Source organism: Lactuca serriola, chromosome 9 (genome assembly GCF_051521515.1).
Source record: "Lactuca serriola cultivar US96UC23 chromosome 9, Lser_US96UC23_V15, whole genome shotgun sequence".
NCBI classification, from domain to species: domain Eukaryota; kingdom Viridiplantae; phylum Streptophyta; class Magnoliopsida; order Asterales; family Asteraceae; genus Lactuca; species Lactuca serriola.
The window spans coordinates 114,289,443-114,315,439 of record NC_136416.1 but is presented as its reverse complement, the minus strand read 5'-3'; the positions used below and the strand labels follow the sequence as shown (position 1 = coordinate 114,315,439).

At 41.8% G+C, this 25,997-nt stretch overlaps 1 protein-coding gene across 1 annotated transcript in view; it reads left to right on the top strand.

Annotated features, from left to right (window-relative positions):
* Nucleotides 1–411: 411 nt before the first annotated feature.
* The window catches only part of LOC145076046 (uncharacterized), a 29,998-nt gene continuing 4,412 nt past the window's right edge, over nucleotides 412–25,997 (top strand). Inside the window, exon 1 of the mRNA XM_079022064.1 lies at nucleotides 412–587. Within this exon, the coding sequence (XP_078878190.1) occupies nucleotides 412–587 (176 nt within the window). The remainder of the gene's footprint in view (nucleotides 588–25,997) is intronic.

Genomic DNA, 25,997 nt, shown 5'->3' with positions numbered 1-25,997 from the left:
GCAAGCAAGGTCAAGTATGCGGCATTCACTTTCACAAGAAAAGCTCTTACTTGGTGGAATGGCCGAGTTAAGTCACTTACGCCTGCAGTAGCTAACTCCATCGGCTGGGAGAACTTAAAAGCGCTAATGCTAAAAGAGTATTGCCCGAGGGGAGAAATACAAAAGCTCGAAGAGGAACTATGGAATCTCAAGATGTCGGGGATGGATCTCGAAGCTTATACCGACCGATTCAATGACCTAGCACTCCTCTGTCCTGCAATGGTCACTCCGGAGGAGAAAAAGGTAGAACGATACCTTTGGGGGCTGTCACCCCAGATTCATGACAGTGTTCTGGCCTCGAAACCTACTACCTTTGAAAGTGCCAAGGAATTGGCACAACAACTTATCGATCATAGGGCCAGCCGTGGCGCCATGGTCGCCGCCACCAACCAAACAAAAGGAGGAAACAACAAGAGGAAGTTCTGGAACATTAAAAAGAAACAACCGGTGCAGGACCCCGCAAAGAAGCGACAGACAGTTGCTGTCCGTGTAGCCACTACTGCTTCTGCTCCAGCGCCGCCAAGGCCATATGCTGGAAACCTCCCCAAGTGCAACAAGTGCAACTTCCACCATACCGGTGCTTGTCGGGAAATGCACTGCAGAAACTGCAACAAGAAAGGGCATACCGCTCGTTTCTGTAAAGCGCCAACACGATCAAACAACCAAGTTGCCAATGCGGGGGCAAGCCAAACCTGCTATGAATGTGGTGAAGCAGGACACTTCAGGAGAGACTGCCCCAAGGCACAAGCTCCTAAAGTTGGTGGTGCAGGGAGAGTCCTGACGATGGGACACGGAGAAGCAGTCAAGGATCCCTCGGTGGTTTCTGGTACGTTTCTCCTCAATAACACATATGCATGCGTACTATTTGATAGTGGAGCAGAGAGGAGTTTTGTGAGCCATGAATTCAAACAATTACTAAAACAAACCCCCCATTCATTAAAAGATACATACGTAGTAGAAATGGCTAATGGGAAAGAAGAGCACACTAATGATATATACTCAGGGTGTACCCTCACTCTAGACAACCATTCGTTTAAAGTAAACCTGATGCCGGTCACAATAAAATGCTTTGACATAATCATCGGTATGGATTGGTTAAGTTCACATCGTGCCGACATTCTATGTTACGAAAGGGTTGTTCGCCTTAATCTGCCGAATGGCGAAACCCTCTTCATCTATGGCGACAAACCCAGTTCAAATTTGCAAGTCATCTCTTGCGTCAAAGCCCAAAAGTACCTCCGAAAGGAGTACCACGCATTTCTAGCCCACATAGTAGACACGAAACGAGAGGTGAAGGATATCAACGACATTCCCGAGGTGTGCAACTATCCCGATGTATTCCCCGAAGATCTTCCAGGTGTACCCTCCGCACGACAAGTCGAATTCCGGATCGACTTAATCCCAGGAGCTACCCCCGTCGCTAAGGCTCCATACCGTTTAGCACTGGCAGAAATGCAAGAACTTTCCAGCCAGTTAAATGAACTGCTAAGCAAGGGATTTATCAGGCCAAGCTTCTCACCCTGGGGAGCGCCGGTCCTGTTCGTAAAGAAGAAGGACGGATCTTTTCGCATGTGCATAGACTACCGGGAGCTGAACAAACTTACTATCAAGAACCGATATCCCTTACCCCGAATCGATGATCTCTTTGACCAACTCCTAGGAGCAAGCTACTTTTCAAAAATCGACCTGCGGTCGGGTTATCATCAACTGCGAGTACAAGAAGAGGATATTCCCAAGACTGCGTTCAGAACTCGTTACGGGCACTATGAGTTTGTGGTAATGCCCTTCGGATTAACGAACGCACCGGCAGTATTTATGGACCTGATGAATCGAGTGTGTCGACCCTACTTAGACAAATTCGTGATTGTGTTCATCGACGATATTTTAATCTACTCCCGAAGCGAGGAAGAGCACCGTCAACACCTCCGGCTGATCTTGGAAACACTGAGGGCCGAGAAGCTTTACGCCAAATTCTCTAAATGCGAATTCTGGATTAGAGAAGTGAATTTTCTTGTCCATGTGGTTAGCGAGAAGGGGATACATGTGGATCCCGCAAAAATCCAAGCTATTAAAAACTGGTTAGCACCTACAACGCCGACGGAAATTCGACAATTTTTAGGGCTCGCCGGCTACTACCGAAGATTCATACAAAACTTCTCGAAGATCGCCAAACCACTCACCACCCTGACTCAAAAAGGTGTGGTATTTAAGTGGGGAGATAAACAAGAAACCGCCTTCCAGACGTTAAAACAAGCCTTGTGCAGCGCACCAGTTTTGTCTCTTCCAGAAGGAACTGATGACTTCGTGGTATATTACGATGCTTCAAATCAAGGCCTCGGATGCGTGCTCATGCAGAGAGGAAAAGTCATCGCCTACGCATCAAGACAACTTAAAACACACGAAGTTAATTACACTACCCATGACCTTGAATTGGGAGCGGTAGTGTTCGCTTTAAAGATTTGGAGGCACTATCTCTACGGCACAAAATGTACCATCTTCACCGACCACAAAAGTCTTCAGCATATCCTCAATCAGAGCTCAACATACGACAACGGAGATGGGTTGAACTGCTAAATGACTACGAGTGCGAAATTCGCTACCACCCGGGCAAGGCCAATGTAGTGGCTGATGCCCTAAGCAGGAAGGAATATTCGAGCCGCCGAGTAAAATCCTTAACCATGACCATCCATTCCCACCTGGCCACACAAATTCGGGAAGCTCAATTAGAAGCCTTGAAACCAGAGAATGTGGCAGGTGAGGCATTAAGGGGAATGGATAAGAACTTAGAAGTCAAGGACGACGGAACCTGTTATCTCAGTAACCGGATCTGGACACCGAAGTTCGGTGGGATCCGAGACGTGGTCATGAATGAAGCACACAAGACTCGATACTCCATTCATCCAGGGTCAGATAAGATGTATCTAGACCTCAAGAAGTTATACTGGTGGCCGAATATGAAAGCCGAGATTGCTACATATGTGGGCAAGTGCCTGACTTGCGCCAAGGTCAAGGTGGAATACCAGAAACCCTCAGGACTACTACAACAGCCTGATATACCGGAATGGAAGTGGGATCGGATAACCATGGACTTCATAACCAAGTTGCCTAAGACTTCGAGCGGGTTTGACACTATATGGGTAATCGTAGACAGACTGACCAAGTCTGCGCACTTCCTACCAATAAAGGAAACCGACAAGATGGAGAAATTAACCAGAATATACCTCAAGGAGATTGTGCGACTGCATGGTGTACCAATATCTATCATCTCAGACTGAGATAGTAGGTTCACTTCGAGATTTTGGCAGTCCCTGCAGAAATCCTTGGGTACTAGGCTAGACATGAGTACGGCCTACCACCCACAAACTGACGGGCAGAGCGAGCGCACTATACAGACCTTAGAAGACATGTTGAGAGCATGTGTGATAGACTTTGGTAAAGCGTGGGACACCCATTTGCCGCTGATTGAATTCTCCTACAATAACAGCTATCACACTAGCATTAAAGTCGCTCCATTCGAAGCTCTTTACGGTCGCAAGTGCAGATCACCCCTATGTTGGGCTGAAGTGGGGGATACTCAGTTGGCTAGGGGGCAAATTCCGGATAGCACCCTCACTGGTCCTGAAATCATAAGGGAGACCACAGAAAAGATTGTTCAAATTCGAGAAAGGCTGAAGGCCTCCCGAGATCGACAAAAGAGTTACGCGGATAAGCGACGCAAACCTTTGGAATTCCAGGTTGGTGATCGTGTGTTACTAAAAGTTTCCCCTTGGAAAGGAATGATACGCTTCGGCAAACGTGGGAAACTAAACCCGAGGTACATTGGACCGTTCGAAATCCTCGCCAGGATTGGTCCTGTGGCGTACAAACTTCGATTACCTCAAGAACTCGATAAGGTACATCCCACCTTTCACGTATCAAACCTGAAGAAATGTCTGTCCGACGAGACACTTGTAATACCTCTCGATGAGATCGAAGTTGACGAGAATCTCCACTTCGTAGAGGAGCCAGTAGAGATTATGGATCGGGAGGTCAAAAGAACGAAACAAAGTCGTATTCCCATCGTGAAGGTTCGATGGAACGCTAAACGAGGACCTGAGTTCACCTGGGAGCGCGAAGACCAAATGAAGCAAAAGTACCCGCACCTTTTCCTAAACCCTTAAAGCCTTGGCCAAAGCGTAAATTTCGGGACGAAATTCCCTCTAACGGGGGGATGATGTGACAATAGTCAAAATCGGGTCAAGTCTAAGCCGGTCAAGGTCAACGAGTCAAACTGGTCAACTCGATTAAAACCTTGTATGATAGGGTGTATATTATGTAAATACTGTACAACTCACTATTTTAATGAGAAAACACCACTTGGAAAGTTCATGTGTTTAAATTTCCTTAACATTAGTGCTAAACAATGAACAAAAACAATAAAACAATGTTGCATACTCATAAGGAGTGCGTAAGATCCTAAAACATGGCATAACGGGGTCTAAGGACCTTGCATTGCGAAGCCGGACACTCTCATTCAGCACACACGAAAAACACTCTCAATCGTTTTCACTCTATCTCTCTAAGTATGTCAAATCTCTCCCAAATCTCTCCAAGTATGTCAAATCTCTCCCAAATCTCTCTAAGTATGTGAAATCTCTCTCACATATCCCTTTGTATGTGAAATCTCTCCAAGTATGTCAAATCTCTCCCAAATCTCTCCAAGTATGTCAAATCTCTCCCAAATCTCTCTAAGTATGTGAAATCTCTCTCACATATCTCTTTGTATGTGAAATCTCTCCAAGTATGTCAAATCTCTCCCAAATCTCTCCAAGTATGTCAAATCTCTCCCAAATCTCTCTAAGTATGTGAAATCTCTCTCACATATCTCTTTGTATGTGAAATCTCTCCAAGTATGTCAAATCTCTCCCAAATCTCTCCAAGTATGTCAAATCTCTCCCAAATCTCTCTAAGTATGTGAAATCTCTCTCACATATCTCTTTGTATGTGAAATCTCTACAAGTATGTCAAATCTCTCCCAAATCTCTCCAAGTATGTCAAATCTCTCCCAAATCTCTCTAAGTATGTGAAATCTCTCCCACGTATCTCTTCGTATGCGAAATCTCTCCAAGTACGTCAAATCTCTCCCAAATCTCTCTGAGAACGAGGAATCTCTCTCAAATCTCTCTCGAAATCTCTCCCAACTTTCTATAATCACTCGGGGCATCCCGACCCTCGAATTTGGCGAAAAATAGCCCAAGAACGGAAGTCTACGCGAAAAACGGACTTAAGGAAACGAACCCTACGAACCGAAAGTACTATTCATGAACCGAACCGAAAGCACTATTCATGAGGGTCCGAACCGAAAGTACTGTTCATGAGCTGGACCGAAGTTACTGTTCATCCGAACCGAACCCGGCCATGAAGGAGATCCGAACCGAACCATGCTAAGAAGAATGGTCCGAACCGAACCTCGTGTAGAAGGGAAATCCGAACCGAAGGTACTGTTCATTACTGTTCACAACAGTCCCTTCGGTTCTAGCCTGACCTCGGACCGAACCCTGCCTTCGCGTCAGACTGCTCCCCTTCGGACCGAACCACCCGCTTTCGTTTCCCGCTTTCGCTTCGGACAGCTTCACCTCGGACCGAGCCGTCGCTTCGCGTCCCGCCTCCGGATTCAGCCTCCCGCGTCCGAACCGAGCTCCAGCTGACCGAGCCTCGGCCGAGATCCGAAGAACTTCGCTGGAAAATGCAATTTTCACCCCGTTTTTGCATATTTTCGCGTTTTAAACCCATTTATAATTATTTTAACATAGGATTTTCACCCAAAACTTTATTTTTAATTATAAGACCCCTAAATTAATGATTTAATCACATTTTAAGGATAAAATCATATTTAAAAAGGAGTTGGTAAAGTACAAAAAGAAGAGTGTTGACCTTACCTTAGTTATGACGCAAGCAACCCCCACACCCACTCCATGACAACCCACACTCCTCTCCACCATACCTTGTACTTTTTACCTCCCTCACAAGCCATCTCCATGCTTTGAGAGCTGGATATTCATCCTCTCTCCTCATTTTCTCTCATTTGTTCTCATTTCACAAGAAGATCAAACTCCTTTCTCTCTCACTCTCTCTCTCTAGAAATCCGAGATTCAAGGGCTGATCTTGAGAGTTTCCTCCACCTTTGGTAAGTATAATCCATTTCCTTTATGATTATCTCAATTATTTCCACTCAAATCATGGATATCTTACACAAATTCCATTATATTTGTGTTAAAGCTTCGAATCTTCAAGCGATTCTTCTAGTATTCTTGGGTTGAGCACTTCTCTTCTTCAACACTTATCCACTGAAATCACACAAGGTGAGTTCATACCCCTACATTTTCATGTTTTCTCAAGTTTTTAGGCGGGGAATACAAGTCAAAACATCAAGAACACATTTAAATTCTTCTAACAGCTTTCATCAGAAAAGTTAGACTCCATTGACGGACTGTTTTGGACACCTTAAACATTTTAGTTTTCAAAACTGTTTTAGTTGCATGTAGTTCCACTTCTTAGCTTTAAAATGACTACTTGCACATCCCCATACGATTTTTCTACAATTTATGGTGATTTTTACAAAACTGCCTATCATTCCAAGCACCAATCCGGACCAATCTGTGATTATGGACTTTTTCACTGAAGTTGGAGGTCATTAAAAATCATGATAAAAATTATGAGTAAACCAGACACATTTTGGGAACTCTCAGAATTTACGGATTTAGTTTTCGCCTTCGTATGATTTTTCTATGGCTTTTCGAAAACAGTGCAGGAAGGTCTAATTTAGTTAACATCATATAATTTTCATAACACCTTGTAACATGTTGAGCAGGGTGCATATTATTACGTGTTCATGTATATTTGCAATATACGACATTCTTGTGTTAGTATCTAGACATAAACCTGTTAACAAATGGATTTTTACTAGACAAAGCATAGGTTACACAAAGCGTTATTATTGAAGTATACCCATTACACACAAACGTTAAATAAACTATGTTAAGTAAAAATTACGTACTTTACTGTTACTACCTTCGTTTTGCCAAACTATAATAGGTATAGTTTACGATGGATTTCAAAATGCATACATTACAAAAAGGAAACTTTCATTATGATTAAGTGTAAATTCGTTAATAACTTTGTGAGACATCCTCTTCACATAAATCATAAGTCCTGTATTGTAACCAGAGTCTCCTGGAAGGAGAGCGTGATAGTTGTATATAGATCTATATTGGGTTTGACACCCCACACCTTGCTGCTAGCTACAGTTGGACCTGCAGGTCTACGGGTGACAAGTGTCATTTCAGTTCTACGACGCCCGAAGAACGTCGTATTCAGGCCACTTAGGTCATAGTATGGTTATAATAGCTCACAGAAAGTATTAACAAACTTAAGAATATACGAGAGTTTCATTGATATCATACGCGTTTGTGTTGAAATAAACACACATTATTTTCTGTAAATAAGAAAGATTACTCATATATTTCAGTCTTTGGATACAAGACTACATTATTCATTTTAAGGAAAATATCGGATTTTTCTGGAACAACTATACAATTACATGACGAGCTTTTTCATAATTATATACAAAAACTTATGAACTCACCAACCATTGTGTTGACATTTTTTTTTAAACTACTTGTATTCTCAGGAAATCACTAAACAGGTAACAAAGTACTTTTGAGGATGGGACGTTGAGGCGTCAAACTTATCATATTTTGTCAACATATTGTAATTGATTTTGAAACATGTAATTCATACAATGATGTAACTCTTACAATTATATATATGTTGGTTGCGTTTACTTTCATCACTATTACCATTGTTGTTATGATACTACACATGAAGTCCTCCACCCCTGGACGTTTCCGCCATCCTTGGTTTGCGGGTGTGACACGACAAATTCATAATGTCCGTAACGAGTTCGGAAAGAGGTTTGTCACACCCCCGAACCAGGCGGCGGAAACGTTCGGGGGACTGTCGTGACTCAATTGAATACCATAACATTGAATATATATGAAACGTAACAACATTCGTCACCATGCATTAATATAGTACAACCAGTAGAGTTTACATGAAGTACATTGTTTAAACATTACATTCCCAAAAATAAATTGTTCGATTCGTACATAAACTGCAAGCCATCACTGAATATGATTTCCTTTGATTCACTGGTTCCCTGAGAATACAAGTATTTTGAAAAACGTCAACATGTGAAATGTTGGTGAGTTCATAAGCGGTATTTGAAGAAAAACAATGTTTCGTATCGTTTGAAAACCACCAGAAAATCCGATATTTTCTGAAAAGAAAAGCTTTTGAAAACGTTTGTGAAGATCCATAGGTATGCTTGTTTGTTTCTATACTTGTAAAAATTGTTCATTGAAGTTGTATGCATTTCAAATCTGTATATATTGAAAACCCTAGGAAAACCCGATGTTTTCCTAATTCCTTGAATTCCATGAAGTCACATTGAAACCATTGCATAGCGCGTAGTGTCAGTCCCAGGCGACGTTGGATTATTTTTGAGCATGATTATTTGCTACAAACACGCATTACACAAATGACCAGTTTATAGCTATACTAACGATCCCGTAGGCGTCGTCCGTATTAATCACGTTATCCAATCGCCCTGACTATGTGTAGTCCCACATCCGAAGAGAAAGAGGGCACGAAGACCTCGATGACTCCATTAACCGGTTGGGGATAAAAAAAATGTACGAGGGGTCCCAGACCCGCCTCGCATGAAATATAGACTTTACTAGCAATACCAAAGGACCCTTGGGGACCAGTAGTATACAAGCCACTGAAAGTCCTTTTACGTTGTGTCAGATCGGTAAAACCCAACACTTCGTAAGATAGAGATCTTCGGGCCTTAAGATCAGGTCATTGGGCTAGCTAGGCCCAACAAACAAGATTTTACACTTTTGGGGCCCAAAGATGGTGCGTAGACGTCTGTGCACACTCGCATGTATATTGAATTCCCAAACGTTACTTGTATGAATCGTAGTGTCGTAGTGTCGTCGTGTTAGTAGTTTCGGATTTTTATTGGTTCGAGACCGAACCAATTCGTTTAACAACGACTTTTGGTATTGTAATGTATTGTATTTCGTCGATAGTCGCGGTGCCATCATTTGATCAAATTGCATGTATTGAATTAGCCTTGGAAGTTTCTGTTTTCAGCCCCTCGTTGTTTGTAAAATTTACTTTTTCAACCCTTTTAATTAAATATTTTTCCGGTTTGGTCCTTAAATCAATTTTCTTGACATTTTAACACCAAAAATTATTGAAATTAATATTTTTCAGCATATTTTACAATGAAAACAGTTTTAGTCCCTGAAATTGCAGTTTTCTCGGTAATAGCCCTTCTTTTTCGCAACTTTGACAATTTTGGCCCAAATTGAAATTTTTTTGCAACTTTGGTCCTTTTTAAATTTAAAAAGCATTTTAAACCTTTGAAAAGGACTTGGAACACTTATAGTCCACTGTTTTACAGAAAAACACAGTTTTGGCCCTCCAAAACAGAAAATCTCGTATAGTGGGCCTCATTGGGCCGAAAATGTCATTTTTAGCCCATTAAGCTTGAAATTTATGTTTTTAATCCTTTAATTGAGTATATTTCCAGAAATTGTTTTGTTGAAACTGTTTTGACACACCTTATCCATCAGAATTTGTGATATGTCAATTTGGGCCCTTAATTTAGTATATTTTCACATCTTAGGTCCAAAAATTATGTTTTTAGCCTAAAGAAATTGTTACTAAGCCATTTAGCTATTTTTCTAGAAACACTTTGTATGTAGAAATATATTTGATGCTAAAATCATTTAACATAAGGTATATCTCGGTTTTGAGGAGTTTTATGGCTAGATCCAACATTATAACACACAAAAGCACACATATAAGCATGGAAATCATACAAGGCATACAAAACACATATAGATCTACACTTTCACTTGTATTCCCCCCCCCCAACAAAACTCATAAAAACAGAAAATAGGGGGTATGAAGCTCACCTTGTTTGAAGCTTTCGGTTTTTGAAGAAAAGATGGAAGAAAATGAAGTGATTTTTCGGCCTTAGCACCTTTCCTTGGTAGGTCTCGAGTTTGGTGACTTCTAAGGTGTATGATCACAAGTTGGAATAGATTTAGAAGAGGTTTTTGATGGAATGAAATAGCTAGATCATGTATATAAGTAAATACTTACCTAAGATGATGATTAGCTTGGAAGATCCTCTTGAAAGCTTCTTAGAATCTCGAAATTTTGGAGAGGAAAGGAGAGAGTTTCTTGAGTGTTCTTGAGAGAGTTTGTGAGATGTGTGTGTGTTTGAGATGTGGCCGAGAGTGAGATAGAGGAGAGAAGAGAAGTGATCTTTGAAGTGATATGTGCTTGGAAGTATGAGTTCCGTGCATAGATACCCTTTGGTTAATAATGAGGTGGCATGCATTAAGTCAACTCTTCCATTTCCTCTTGGGCTTGGGCATTGGGCCGAGAATTTGGAAGGGAAAAGGAAAATTTTGGGCCTTTGTCCCTAAGCCCAATATTAGAGTTAATCTTGGGTATGTTTTAAGTCTAAAGGAATGTGGTAGGATTTTTATATTTTTATTGGACTAGTTTAGGTTATTCATGTATCAAGGCTTTTAATTCATTTCATTCTAGGCCCAACATGGCCCAAAATGTTGAAATAAATTAGTGTGGGTCCAATTAGAGCCCAAATTAGGGTTCTAAGCCCATGATAGTCTAATTGGAAGCTTATTGGTCCATTTGGATCCAATAAGGAAGTCCTAGTCCAAAGTGGACTTAAACAAGGGCTTCTAAGGTCTCCAATTGTTTGATGACTATTTGTAGTACTTGTATGATGTATTTGATTGAAGTTTTTTTTTGAAGTCATAATCATAGGTGTTACACATGTTCTTAAGTTTTTGATTCACATTAGCTTGAGTGTATAGATTACATGACACAAAATTTTCAGTTGTGACATCATCCCCCCGTTAGAGGGAATTTCGTCCCAAAATTCTGTTTGAAAGCTAGATTTTAGAATGCTAGAATAGGTGAGGGTACTTTTGCTTCATTTGATCTTCGCGGTCCCACGTGAATTCTGGCCCACGCTTTGCGTTCCACCGTACTTTCACGATCGGGATGCGACTCTGCTTAGTACGCTTCACCTCCCTGTCCATGATTTCGATTGGTTCTTCGACGAACAGGAGATTCTCATTGATTTCGATTTCGTCAAGAGGAATGACAAGGGTTTCATCTGATAGGCACTTCTTCAGATTAGAGACATGAAACACGGGGTGTACACCGTTTAGCTCCGCGGGTAGTTGTAGTCTGTATGCTACTGGACCTATTTGGGCGACGATTTCGAAAGGTCCAATGTATCGTGGGTTCAACTTTCCCCGTTTTCCGAAACGTATAACCCCTTTCCAGGGTGAGACTTTCAATAGTACTCGATCACCGACCTGGAATTCTAAGGGCTTTCGCCGTTTATCGGCGTAGCTCTTTTGTCGGTCACGCGATGCTTGTAATCGAGCTCTGATCTGAACGATCTTTTCTGTGGTTTCGCGAATGATCTCCGGTCCTGTTAGTGCCCTGTCCGACGTATGCGTTCTTGCTAGCTGGGTGTCACCTACTTCAGCCCAACATAACGGTGATCTACATTTACGCCCGTACAGTGCTTCGAAAGGAGCCACCTTGATGCTCGAATGGTAACTATTGTTATATGAGAACTCGATCAACGGTAGGTGGGTATCCCAAGACTTTCCAAAGTCTATCACACATGCACAAAGCATTTCTTCAAGCGTTTGAATGGTTCGTTCACTTTGACCGTCCGTTTGTGGGTGATATGCGGTGCTCATATCGAGATGAGTTCCCATTGCCTTGTGGAGTGATTGCCAAAAGCGCGATGTGAACCTACTGTCCCTATCCGAGATGATAGATTTTGGCACTCCATGGAGTCTTACGATTTCTCGTAGATACAAACGCGTCAGTCTCTCCATCTTGTAGGATTCTTTGATTGGCAGGAAATGGGCAGATTTCGTCAGTCGGTCGATTATTACCCATATGGTGTCCAGTCCGTCCGACGTCTTGGGCAGCTTGGTCACGAAATCCATAGAAATCCCCTCCCATTTCCACTCAGGTATTGCCGGTTGCTGCAACAATCCTGAAGGTTTCTGGTACTCCACCTTTACTTTGGCACACGTGAGGCACTTACTAACATAGGTTGCGATTTCCACCTTCATGTTAGGCCACCAATAGTGTTGTTTAATGTCCAAATACATCTTGTCCGAACCGGAATGAATGGAGTATCGTGTTTTGTGGGCTTCCTTCATAACGGCCTCCCTAAATCCTCCGATTCTTGGAACCCAAATGCGGTTCATGAAGTAGTATACCCCATTCTCTCTTGCTTCTAGGTTCTTTTCCATCCCGCGCAATGCCTCGCTAGTTCTATTTTCCGCTTTCATAGCCTCTGACTGGACTGATGCAATTTGAGTGGCCAGATGAGATTGAATGGTTATCGAGTGTGTTTTCGTACGGCGATTAGAGTACTCCTTCCGACTTAATGCATCAGCTACCACGTTGGCCTTGCCTGGATGGTACTTGATCTCGCATTCATAGTCGTTTAGCAATTCCACCCATCTTCGTTGTCTCATGTTCAGCTCCTTCTGATTCAAGATGTGCTGGAGGCTCTTGTGGTCCGTGAAGATGGTGCACTTTGTACCGTACAGGTAGTGCCTCCAAATTTTCAGAGCGAAGACCACGGCTCCCAGTTCTAGGTCATGGGTAGTGTAATTTACTTCGTGCGTCTTTAGTTGGCGGGACGCATATGCTATCACTCTTCCACGTTGCATGAGAACGCAACCTAAGCCCTGATTCGACGCGTCATAGTAGACTACAAAATCTTCCGTTCCTTCAGGTAGAGATAGTACAGGAGCGCTACATAGAGCTTGCTTCAAGGTTCGAAACGCAATCTCTTGTCGGTCTGTCCACTTGAATGGCACGCCCTTTTGCGTAAGCAAGGTAAGCGGCTTGGCGATCTTAGAGAAGTTTTGGATGAATCTCCTATAGTAGCCTGCTAGGCCTAAGAACTGACGAATTTCTGTGGGCGTAGTCGGAGTTGCCCATCCTTCCACAGCTTTGACCTTAGAGGGATCCACATGAATTCCGTCTTGGCTAACTACGTGGCTTAGGAAATTCACACTCCGGAGCCAGAACTCACACTTGGAGAGTTTGGCGTAATGCTTTTCCGATCGCAGAGTCTCTAGGACTTGTCGGAGATGTTGGCCATGCTCCTCTTTGCTTCGAGAATAGACGAGGATGTCATCGATAAACACAATGACGAAGTTGTCAAGGAACGGTCGACAGATTCGATTCATTAGGTCCATAAATGCGGCAGGTGCATTTGTTAGACCGAAGGGCATTACGACGAATTCATAATGTCCGTAGCGGGTTCGGAAAGCGGTTTTAGGAATATCCTCTTCTCGGACTTTGAGTTGGTGGTATCCGGACCGTAGATCTATTTTAGAAAAATAACTAGCTCCTTGGAGCTGGTCGAATAGATCATCGATTCGTGGGAGTGGGTAGCGGTTTTTAACAGTGAGTTTATTTAACTCTCTGTAATCGATGCACATTCTGAAAGATCCGTCCTTCTTTTTGACAAAGAGCACCGGAGCTCCCCATGGCGAGTAGCTAGGTCGGATAAATCCCTTATCCAGAAGCTCACTGAGTTGGCTGGACAGTTCCTGCATTTCAGCAGGAGCCAATCGATATGGTGATTTAGCGAGAGGAGTTGCTCCTGGAACGAGGTCGATTCGGAACTCAACCTGTCTCTCTGGGGGTACTCCTGGAAGATCTTCAGGAAACACGTCCGGAAATTCACACGCTACCGGAATATCTTGGATGTTAGTTTCTTCTTTGGTCTTGTCCACTATGTGAGCCAAGAACGCCAAATTGTTCTTTCGCAGATGTTTTTGTGCCTTGATGCACGAGATAAGACGAAGATTCGTGCTAGGTTTGTCTCCGTAAATTACTAGGGTTTCGTGATTTGGGAGGCGAAGGCGAACGGCCTTCTCGTGGCACATAATCTCAGCATGGTGGGGGCTTAACCAATCCATGTCGATAATCACATCGAAACTCCTAATTGATACTGGCATTAGGTCTATTTGAAAAACGTGTTGGTTAAGGGTTAGGGTACATCCGATGTAGATCTCCCCAGTGGATTCGGTTTTCTCATTGGCCATTTCCACCGTATAGGTTTCATTTAGCTTCTGGGGTTGTTGTTTTAATAAATGTTTAAACTTCTCGCTCACGAAACTTCTCTCCGCTCCGGTATCAAATAAGATGCATGCATAAGTGTGGTTTAGGAGGAACGTACCGGTCACAACTGCGGGGTCCTGAACTGCATCGCTCTGACCCATAGTCAACATTCTTCCTGCTCCTCTGTTTCCTGAGTTGTTGTTAGGGCAATCTCGGCGGAAATGCCCCGTCCTTCCACACCCGAAGCAGGTGTGGCTAGGCCCTGCATTGTTGCCGCCGGCATTGGTGTTGTTGTTATTGTGGTGGTCGTTGTTGTTGTTGTGGTTGTTTCCCTGACTTTGGTTCTGGGGAGGGTATGTCCTGCAGAACCTTGCAGTGTGTCCCCTTCGGTTGCAACTGGTGCAATGGAATTCCTTGCATTCGCCAAGATGGTGGAAACCGCACTTATTGCATTTGGGAAGATTACCGGAATAGGGTCTTGAAGCATTTGAAGCAACTGAGGCTGGAGCATGTGGTGTGGCTGGAACCGGTGCGGTGACAGCGTTAACTGCCACTGTTTGCTGCTTTTTAGAGGCCTCGGGGCCCTGACGCCCCTTTCTCTTGTTGTTCCTCCCTTTCTTGCCATCACCCTCCTTTTTCTTCTCAGTCTCCACTGGCTTCTCGCCCTTCTTGTTGTTATGATCATATAACCTCTTTGCCAATCTCTTCGCACTGTCAAACGTTTCAGGGTTCGCAGCTATCACATTCCCTTGAATGGGAGGTGTCAGTCCCCAGATGAATCGTTCAATCTTATTTCCTTCTGATGTGATCATACCCGGGCACAACAGAGATAGTTCGCTAAATCTCGATATGTAGGCATCGATGTTCGCATTCTGCACAGTGAGGTTCCATAGCTCCTGCTCCATCTTTTGTATTTCGCCTCAGGGGCAGTACTCAGCCATTAACATTTCTTTCATTTCTGCCCACGGGATAGAGTTGGCGACAGGGAGCGTCATAGCTTCCACGTGTTCGTTCCACCAAGTGAGTGCTTGGTCCACAAAAGTACAAGCCGCGAACTTCACCTTCATCTGCTCGGGGCAATCGCATATCTCGAATACCGACTCTACCTTCTCGATCCATCGCTTCAGAGTGATCACCCCTCCAGTGCCGTTGAAAGTCCGTGGTTTAGCGTTTGTGAAGTCCTTGTAGGTGCACGTTTTAGTGGGTCCTTGATTCGTCCCGTTGTTCGAACTTCCGGACCCTTGCCCGTTGCCTCCTCCGTTGTTCCCTCGGTGAAGTTGTGCCATAGCTGCTGTGACCGCAGCAGACACGGCTGCCTGGAAAGCAGTGGTGTCGACTTCGGGGGGGTTGGTTCGGGATTTCCGCGAGTAGCTCGGCAAGGCATCTTTCTGTCATGAAACGGAAAGATGTTGAGTGTATGTGGTTTCTGTGAGGTTGTGATCCTACTAACTAGGTGTATGGTACGAACCTAAACATTACTACCATCGGGCATACAATCATAACGTCTCAACACATAAAAACTGGTAATATCATAGCAAAACACACGAAAGTTCATTAATATTATCCGCATTTAATACAAGAAAATTTGCTCGTAAGAGCATACATAAGTGACACTAATCCGACAGCATAACGGCTCCATGAGTAGTGTAGTCACTTAAACATAGAGCCGAAGTACATAACATAGTTCCTAATGACCTACTATGATAAGTCTATCCCTAACCGCGATGAGCTGCGTCTATCCCTAACCCCCAAACCAAGGATGGCGGAAACGTTCGAGGGTGGAGGACTTCATGTAGAGTATCACAACAACGAGTATAATAGTGCTCAAAGTAAATACAACCATCATAAATATAACTGAAAAAGTTACACCAAAGTATATGTTTACATGATTCGAATCAATTACATTATGAAACAAAATGAACTATTTGACGATTTATCGTCCCATCCTCAAAACGTTGTTGGTTTCCTGTTTTCACTGAATTCCTGAGAATACAAGTAGTTTTGAAAAGTGTCAACACAAAGGTTGGTGAGTTCATAAGTTTTTGTATATAATTATGAAAAAGCTCGTCATGTAATTGTATAGTCGTTCCAGAAAAATCCGATATTTTCCTTAAAATGAATAATGTAGTCTGGTATCCAAAGACTGAAATATATGAGTAATCTTTCTTATTTACAGAAAATAATGTGTGTTTATTTCAACACAAACGCATATGATATCAATGAAACTCTCGTATATTCTTAAGTTTGTTAATACTTTCTGTGAGCTATTATAACCATACTATGACCTAGGTGGCCTGAATACGACGTTCTTCGGGCGTCGTAGAACTGAAATGACACTTGTCACCCGTAGACCTGCAGGTCCAACTGTAGCTAGCAGCAAGGTGTGGGGTGTCAAACCCAATATAGATCTATATACAACTATCACGCTCTCCTTCCAGGAGACTCTGGTTACAATACAGGACTTATGATTTACGTGAAGAGTATATCTCACAAAGTTATTAACGAATTTACACTTAATCATAATGAAAGTTTCCTTTTTGTAATGTATGCATTTTGAAATCCATCGTAAACTATACCTATTATAGTTTGGCAAAACGAAGGTAGTAACAGTAAAGTACGTAATTTTTACTTAACATAGTTTATTTAACGTTTGTGTGTAATGGGTATACTTCAATAATAACGCTTTGTGTAATCTATGCTTTGTCTAGTAAAAATCCATTTGTTAACAGGTTTATGTCTAGATACTAACACAAGAATGTCGTATATTGCAAATATACATGAACACATAATAATATGCACCCTGCTCAACATGTTACAAGGTGTTATGAAAATTATATGATGTTAACTAAATTAGACCTTCCTGCACTGTTTTAGAAAAGCCATAGAAAAATCATACGAAGTCGAAAACTAAATCCGTAAATTTTGGGAGTTCCCAAAATGTGTCTAGTTTACTCATAATTTTTATCATGATTTTTAATGACCTCCAACTTGGGTGAAAAAGTCCATAATCACAGACTGGTCCGGATTGGTGCTTGGAATGATAGGCAGTTTTGTAAAAATCACCATAAATTGTAGAAAAATCGTATGGGGATGTGCAAGTAGTCATTTTAAAGCTAAGAAGTGGAACTACATGCACCTAAAACAGTTTTGAAAACTAAAATGTTTAAGGTGTCCAAAACAGTCCGTGAATGGAGTCTAACTTTTCTGATGAAAGCTGTTAGAAGAATTTAAATATGTTCTTGATGTTTTGACTTGTATTCCCCCCCTAAAAACTTGAGAAAACATGAAAATGTAGGGGTATGAACTCACCTTGTGTGATTTCAGTGGATAAGTGTTGAAGAAGAGAGGTGTTCAACCCAAGAACACTTGAAGAATCGCTTGAAGATTCGAAGCTCTAACACAAATTTAATGGAGTTTGTGTAAGATACTCATGATTTGAGTGGAATTAATCGAGATAATCTTAAAGGAAATGGATTATGCTTACCAAAGGTGGAGGAAACTCTCAAGATCAGCCCTTGAATCTCGGATTTCTAGAGAGAGAAAGTGAGAGAGAAAGGAGTTTGCTCTTCTTGTGAAATGAGAACAAATGAGAGAAAATGAGGAGAGAGGATGGATATCCAGCTCTCAAAACTTGGAGATGGCTTGTGAGGAAGGTAAAAAGTACAAGGAAGTGACAAGGTATGGTGGGGAGGAGTGTGGGTTAATCATGGAGTGGGTATGGGGTTGCTTGTGTCATAAAATAAGGTAAAGTCAACACTCTACCTTTGTACTTTACCTAACCTTATTTGGATAAGATTTTACCCTTAAAATGTGATTAAATCATTAATTTAGGGGTCTTATATTTTAAAATAAAGTTTTGGGTGAAAATCCTATGTTAAAATAATTAAAAATGGGTTTAAAATGCAAAAATATGCAAAAATGGGCGAAAAACGAATTTTCCAGCGGATAACTTCGGACCTAGGCCGAAGTTCGGTCCCTAGGCCGAAGTTCGGTCAGAGGTGCATGGCTCGGAGGTGAAGGCGCGCCAGAAGGAAGAAGCGAAGCGAGGCTGGTCCGAAGAGAAGCAGTCCGAGGCGAAGGCAAGGGGGTTCGGTCCGAAGTCTGGCTAGAACCGAAGGTACTGTTGTGAACAGTACTTTCGGTTCGGATTTTTCCTTCTATGCTGGTTCGGTTCGGATCCTCCCTCCAAGCTGGGTTCGGTTCGGACCTTCCTTCCAAGCTGGGTTCGGTTCGGATGAACAGTGTCCTCGGTTCGGCTCATGAACAGTAACTTCGGTTTGGACCCTCATGAATAGTGCTTTCGGTTCGGTTCATGAATAGTACTTTCGGTTCGGAGGGTTCGTTTCTTAAGTCCGTTTTTCGCGTAGACTTCCATTCTTGGGCTATTTTTCGCCAATTTCGAGGGTCGGGATGCCCCGAGTGATTATAGAAAGTCGGGGAGAGATTTCGAGAGAGATTTGAGAGAGATTCCACATACTCAGAGAGATTTGGGAGAGATCCGACATACTTGGGGAGATTTGGGAGAGATTTGACATACTTGGAGAGATTTCACATACAGAGAGATATTTGGGAGAGATTTCACATACTTAGGGAGATTTGGGAGAGATTTGACATACTTGGAGAGATTTCACATACTTAGGGAGATTTGGGAGAGATTTCACATACAGAGAGATATTTGGGAGAGATTTCACATACTTGGAGAGATTTCACATTCAGAGAGATATTTGGGAGAGATTTCACATACAGAGAGATATTTGGGAGAGATTTCACATACTTAGGGAGATTTGGGAAAGGTTTGACATACTTGGAGAGATTTCACATTCAGAGAGATATTTGGGAGAGATTTCACATACTTAGGGAGACTTGGGAGAGGTTTGACATACTTGGAGAGATTTCACATACTTAGAGATATGTGGGAGAGGTTTCACATACTTAGAGATATGTGGGAGAGGTTTCACATACTTAGAGATATGTGGGAGAGGTTTCACATACTTAGAGATATGTGGGAGAGGTTTCACATACTTAGAGATATGTGGGAGAGGTTTCATTGGTGACCTTTTTGAGTGTCCGGCTACGCACTGCAAGGTCCTTAAACCCCGTTAAGCCTTGATTAGGGATCTTGCATACTCCCGATGAGTATGTAACATTGTTGTATCGGTTTGGCTTTCTACGTACCACCGTTTTAGGTTAAGGAGATTTAGGTGAACGCACTTTTCGATTTATGATCTCTCATTAGAATAGAGAGTTGTTTAGAAGTTATATAACGTAAACTCTAGTACTCACGGCGAATTGGGTTGACCGGTTTGACTTGTTGACTTTAGTTGACTTTGACTTGATCGAAAATTGACGGTTGTCACATTCTGCGTCCTGAAGTCGAGACTCCCACCTTACCTGCCTCATGTGAAACTCCCGGAGGACGTCACGCGTCTCCTGCTCCGCACGCTCGACCCTAGTCCACAACTGACGTACTTGATCAGTAGTTCCCTGAGCAAGGTCGCCGGTGTCCCGTAATCGACTCACCATGACCGGTAGGGCTCGGTCGGCCGGTCCTCCGTCCCTCAGGTCAAAGAACTCACGTGACATGCCAAACGGGGGTCGCTGTCCCTGATGTCTGCTCCATCTCCAAAGATCAATGCCCCAAGGAGGGGTAGGTCCAGTGGGACCCACACGATAAGCAGGCACCCTGATCGGGTAAGGGGGGTTGATGACCTCGGACTCTGCGTCCGAATCACCCCCTTCACAGTCATCGAGCTCCTCTTCGAAATGCTCTTCGTCTTCTTCGGGTTCGGCAGGCTCGCCCTCGACTTCTGCCTCCGATTCCCCGTCAGATTCCTCTTCGGGGTCTTCCTCAGGTTCGTCCTCTTCTAGCCACCCGTTGTTTCCTTGATTAGGGAAGTAGGGGTCTCCAGGGTGATGAAACCAGCCATGCTGTCTGCGCGAGTATGTAAATATGCTAACATTATTCCTAGGTGCTATGACTATTGTACAGACTAAGCGAACGTTCTCTTTTTGGTGATAAGGGTATATAGGTTCCTTAGCCATCCTGATCTCATCAAGACGTGTGTTAGTTTTACTTTGGAGAGAATGTAGTTGATCAGGCTACATTCACTCCTTGGTATCACTAAGAACAGTCCCGAATTAACCGAGATACCAGCATTATTGTGTTTGATTCGGCGTTAGGTCCTTATTCCTAATGCAAGCAAGTGTGTTTTATTTACTTGTTTTGTTAAGAGTTATGTTAGTCCCTCTTTTTGGTTTATAGTTGCATATCAATGTGTGGCTCGACATGCTAGTTCACTATAAACAAAGCTCTGATACCAACCTGTCACACCCCCGAACCAGGCGGCGGAAACGTTCGGGGGCTGTCGTGACTCAATTGAATACCATAACATTGAATATATATGAAACGTAACAACATTCGTCACCATGCATTAATATACTACAACCAGTAGAGTTTACATGAAGTACATTGTTTAAACATTACATTCCCAAAAATAAATTGTTCGATTCGTACATAAACTGCAAGCCATCACTGAATATGATTTCCTTTGATTCACTGGTTCCCTGAGAATACAAGTATTTTGAAAAACGTCAACATGTGAAATGTTAGTGAGTTCATAAGCGGTATTTGAAGAAAAACAATGTTTCGTATCGTTTGAAAACCACCAGAAAATCCGATATTTTCTGAAAAGAAAAGCTTTTGAAAACGTTTGTGAAGATCCATAGGTATGCTTGTTTGTTTCTATACTTGTAAAAATTGTTCATTGAAGTTGTATGCATTTCAAATCTGTATGTATTGAAAACCCTAGGAAAACCCGATGTTTTCCTAATTCCTTGAATTCCATGAAGTCACATTGAAACCATTGCATAGCGCGTAGTGTCAGTCCCAGGCGACGTTGGATTATTTTTGAGCATGATTATTTGCTACAAACACGCATTACACAAACGACCAGTTTATAGCTATACTAACGATCCCGTAGGCGTCGTCCGTATTAATCACGTTATCCAATCGCCCTGACTATGTGTAGTCCCACATCCGAAGAGAAAGAGGGCACGAAGACCTCGATGACTCCATTAACCGGTTGGGGATAAAAAAAATGTACGAGGGGTCCCAGACCCGCCTCGCATGAAATGTAGACTTTACTAGCAATACCAAAGGACCCTTGGGGACCAGTAGTATACAAGCCACTGAAAGTCCTTTTACGTTGTGTCAGATCGGTAAAACCCAACACTTCGTAAGATAGAGGTCTTCGGGCCTTAAGATCAGGTAATTGGGCTAGCTAGGCCCAACAAACAAGATTTTACACTTTTGGGGCCCAAAGATGGTGCGTAGACGTCTGTGCACACTCGCATGTATATTGAATTCCCAAACGTTACTTGTATGAATCGTAGTGTCGTAGTGTCGTCGTGTTAGTAGTTTCGGATTTTTATTGGTTCGAGACCGAACCAATTCGTTTAACAACGACTTTTGGTATTGTAATGTATTGTATTTCGTCGATAGTCGCGGTGCCATCATTTGATCAAATTGCGTGTACTGAATTAGCCTTGGAAGTTTCTGTTTTCAGCCCCTCGTTGTTTGTAAAATTTACTTTTTCAACCCTTTTAATTAAATATTTTTCCGGTTTGGTCCTTAAATCAACTTTCTTGACATTTTAACACCAAAAATTATTGAAATTAATATTTTTCAGCATATTTTTCAATGAAAACAGTTTTAGTCCCTGAAATTGCAGTTTTCTCGGTAATAGCCCTTCTTTCTCGCAACTTTGACAATTTTGGCCCAAATTGAAATTTTTTTGCAACTTTGGTCCTTTTTAAATTTAAAAAGCATTTTAAACCTTTGAAAAGGACTTGGAACACTTATAGTCCACTGTTTTACAGAAAAACACAGTTTTGGGCCTCCAAAACAGAAAATCTCGCATAGTGGGCCTCATTGGGCCGAAAATGTCATTTTTAGCCCATTAAGCTTGAAATTTATGTTTTTAATCCTTTAATTGAGTATATTTCCAGAAATTGTTTTGTTGAAACTGTTTTGACACACCTTATCCATCAGAATTCGTGATATGTCAATTTGGGCCCTTAATTTAGTATATTTTCACATCTTAGGTCCAAAAATTGTGTTTTTAGCCCAAAGAAATTGTTACTAAGCCATTTAGCTATTTTTCTAGAAACACTTTGTATGTAGAAATATATTTGATGCTAAAATCATTTAACATAAGGTATATCTCGGTTTTGAGGAGTTTTATGGCTAGATCCAACATTATAACACACAAAAGCACATATATAAGCATGGAAATCATACAAGGCATACAAAACACATATAGATCTACACTTTCACTTGTATTCCCCCCCCCCCCCCACAAAACTCATAAAAACAGAAAATAGGGGGTATGAAGCTCACCTTGTCTGAAGCTTTCGGTTTTTGAAGAAAAGATGGAAGAAAATGAAGTGATTTTTCGGCCTTAGCACCTTTCCTTGGTAGGTCTCGAGTTTGGTGACTTCTAAGGTGTATGATCACAAGTTGGAATAGATTTAGAAGAGGTTTTTGATGGAATGAAATAGCTAGATCATGTATATAAGTAAATACTTACCTAAGATGATGATTAGCTTGGAAGATCCTCTTGAAAGCTTCTTAGAATCTCGAAATTTTGGAGAGGAAAGGAGAGAGTTTCTTGAGTGTTCTTGAGAGAGTTTGTGAGATGTGTATGTGTTTGAGATGTGGCCGAGAGTGAGAGAGAGGAGAGAAGAGAAGTGATCTTTGAAGTGATATGTGCTTGGAAGTATGAGTTCCATGCATAGATACCCTTTGGTTAATAATGAGGTGGCATGCATTAAGTCAACTCTTCCATTTCCTCTTGGGCTTGGGCATTGGGCCGAGAATTTGGAAGGGAAAAGGAAAAATTTGGGCCTTTGTCCCTAAGCCCAATATTAGAGTTAATCTTGGGTATGTTTTAAGTCTAAAGGAATGTGGTAGGATTTTTGTATTTTTATTGGACTAGTTTAGGTTATTCATGTATCAAGGCTTTTAGTTCATTTCATTCTAGGCCCAACATGGCCCAAAATGTTGAAATAAATTAGTGTGGGTCCAATTAGAGCCCAAATTAGGGTTCTAAGCCCATGATAGTCTAATTGGAAGCTTATTGGTCCATTTGGATCCAATAAGGAAGTCCTAGTCCAAAGTGGACTTAAACAAGGGCTTCTAAGGTCTCCAATTGTTTGATGACTATTTGTAGTACTTGTATGATGTATTTGATTGATGTTTTTTTTTGAAGTGATAATCATAGGTGTTACACATGTTCTTAAGTTTTTGATTCACATTAGCTTGAGTGTATAGATTACATGACACAAAATTTTCAGTTGTGACAAGGTTGTAGGAATATCCTCTTCCCGGACTTTGAGTTGATGGTATCCGGATCGTAGATCTATCTTAGAGAAGTAACTAGCTCCTTGGAGCTGGTCAAATAGATCGTCGATTCATGGGAGTGGATAGCGATTTTTGACAGTGAGTTTATTTAACTCCCTATAATCGATGCACATTCTAAAAGATCCGTCCTTCTTTTTGACAAAGAGGACTGGAGCTCCCCATGGCGAGTAACTAGGTCGGATGAATCCCTTACCCAGGAGTTCACCGGTGGGGCAGGGTGGTCCTGCTGCGCCTCGCTAACAAACGGCGTGGCGTGATCTTTGCCCGGGTCTTGTCCTTCCTCTATGTCATCATTGGTCTCCTCGAACTCATAGTCGATGTCTGTGTATTCGTCAGGTCTGACCTCGTGTGCTCCCTCTTGATTCCCTTCTAGTTCACCTTCAAGCATTCCGTGAGCCACTAGGACTTGATGAAACTGGATACCCTGCTGCTCTCCCTCCATGAAGACTAGGGGAAGGTATAAACTATCGTTACTCCTATAACTCTACAATTATGGTATAGACTAAACAGATGTTCTCTTTTTGGTGATAAAGGGGTATGTTTTTAGGTTCCCTAGCTATCACGATCTCCTCAGGACGTGTGGTAGTGATACCTTGGTAGGAATGTAGTTGATCAGGCTACATCCATTCCTTGATACAACTAAGAACAGTCCTGGATTAACCGAGATACTAGCATTATCTTGTTTGATTCGGTGTTAGGTTCTCGTTCCTAACACAAGCAAGGGTGTTTTATTGTTATGTTTTACTTGTTTTGTTTAGAGTTGTGTTTGTCCCTCTTTTAGTTTATAGTTGCATATCAATGTGTAGCTAGATATGCTAGTTCACTATAAACAGAGCTCTGATACCAACCTGTCACACCCCCGAACCAGACGGCGGAAACGTCCGAGGGCTATTGTGACTCAATTGAATACCATCACAATGAATATACATGAATCATAACATCATTCATCACCATGCATTGAAATATTACAACCAGTATTGTTTACATTCAGTACATTGTTTCAAAACATTACAATTCCAAAACATAAACCGTTCGTTATTATTTAAACAAACATCATGACATAACTGGACACATTTTTCTTCGATTTACCTGTTACTTGAGAATACAAGTATTTTGGAAAACATCAACATATGAAATGTTGGTGAGTTCATAAGTAAGGTTTGAAAAGAAATGATTTGTATAGTTTTGAAAACCTCAGAAAATCCAATATTTTCTAAAAAGAAATGTTGTATATGAGAAAAAGTGTGAAGATCCGTAAGTATGCTTGTTGATTATTATAAACATGAATAATTGTTAGACTTTGTATGTATATCACATAATCAAGAGTGTTGAATTTCCCAGGGAAAACCTGATGTTTTCCCAATACATCAAATTACGTGGCTTAGTTAGTATTATTCCGATACGACGTTGTTTTCTATAATTCCGGATGACATTGGATTAATTATGGGTTGTGAGTCGTTATAATCACGCATTAATGAAATGACTAGTTTACAACTATACAAACGATCCCTTAGGCGTCGTCCGTACTACTCACTTAATCCAACCACCCTGACTTCTCATAGCCCCACAACCGAGGAGAAAAGAGGGTGCGAAGCCCGCGTTATTTCCATAAGTCGTTCAAGGCTATCGTGAATGCGAAAGGCACTTAGCCCGACTCGCATTTGACTTCTCGACTTTGCTAGCAGTACCAAAGGACCCTTGGGGCCCAACAACACAATAAAGCTATTGAAAGTCCTTTTACACGGAATTAGGTCATATAAGGCCCAATAATATGTAAGCGCGTTCCCTTCGGGCCTACAGATCATGTCATTGGGCTAGCTAGGCCCAACAAACACGATTTGAAACTTTCGAGCCCAAAGATGGTGTATTGACTTCTCGTAAACTTCCGCATGTGTATTGAAGTGTCATTGTTTATTGATTTTTGATTCGTTATTGATTCGAGACCGAATCAATTCGTTTGGTAATGATTTTGGTGTTAAAGGTGTATTTATTATTACGTTTCACCGGTAGACGTAGTACTCGTGTTTTTATTTTAAGGGATCCATTGTTTTAAGAATGTGAGTTTATCTTCTTAAGCCCTTCCTCGGATTAAATTTACACTTTTAACCCTTTGAGTATAAAAGAATTTCCGGTTTAGTCCTTAAACTATTTTTCTTGACACTTTAGTATACAAAACTTATTGGAAAGACATTTTTAGCACAAATTTACTTGATAAACAGCTTAAGTCCTTCAAAAATGAAATTTTTTCGGTTGAAACCTCCATTTTCGCAAC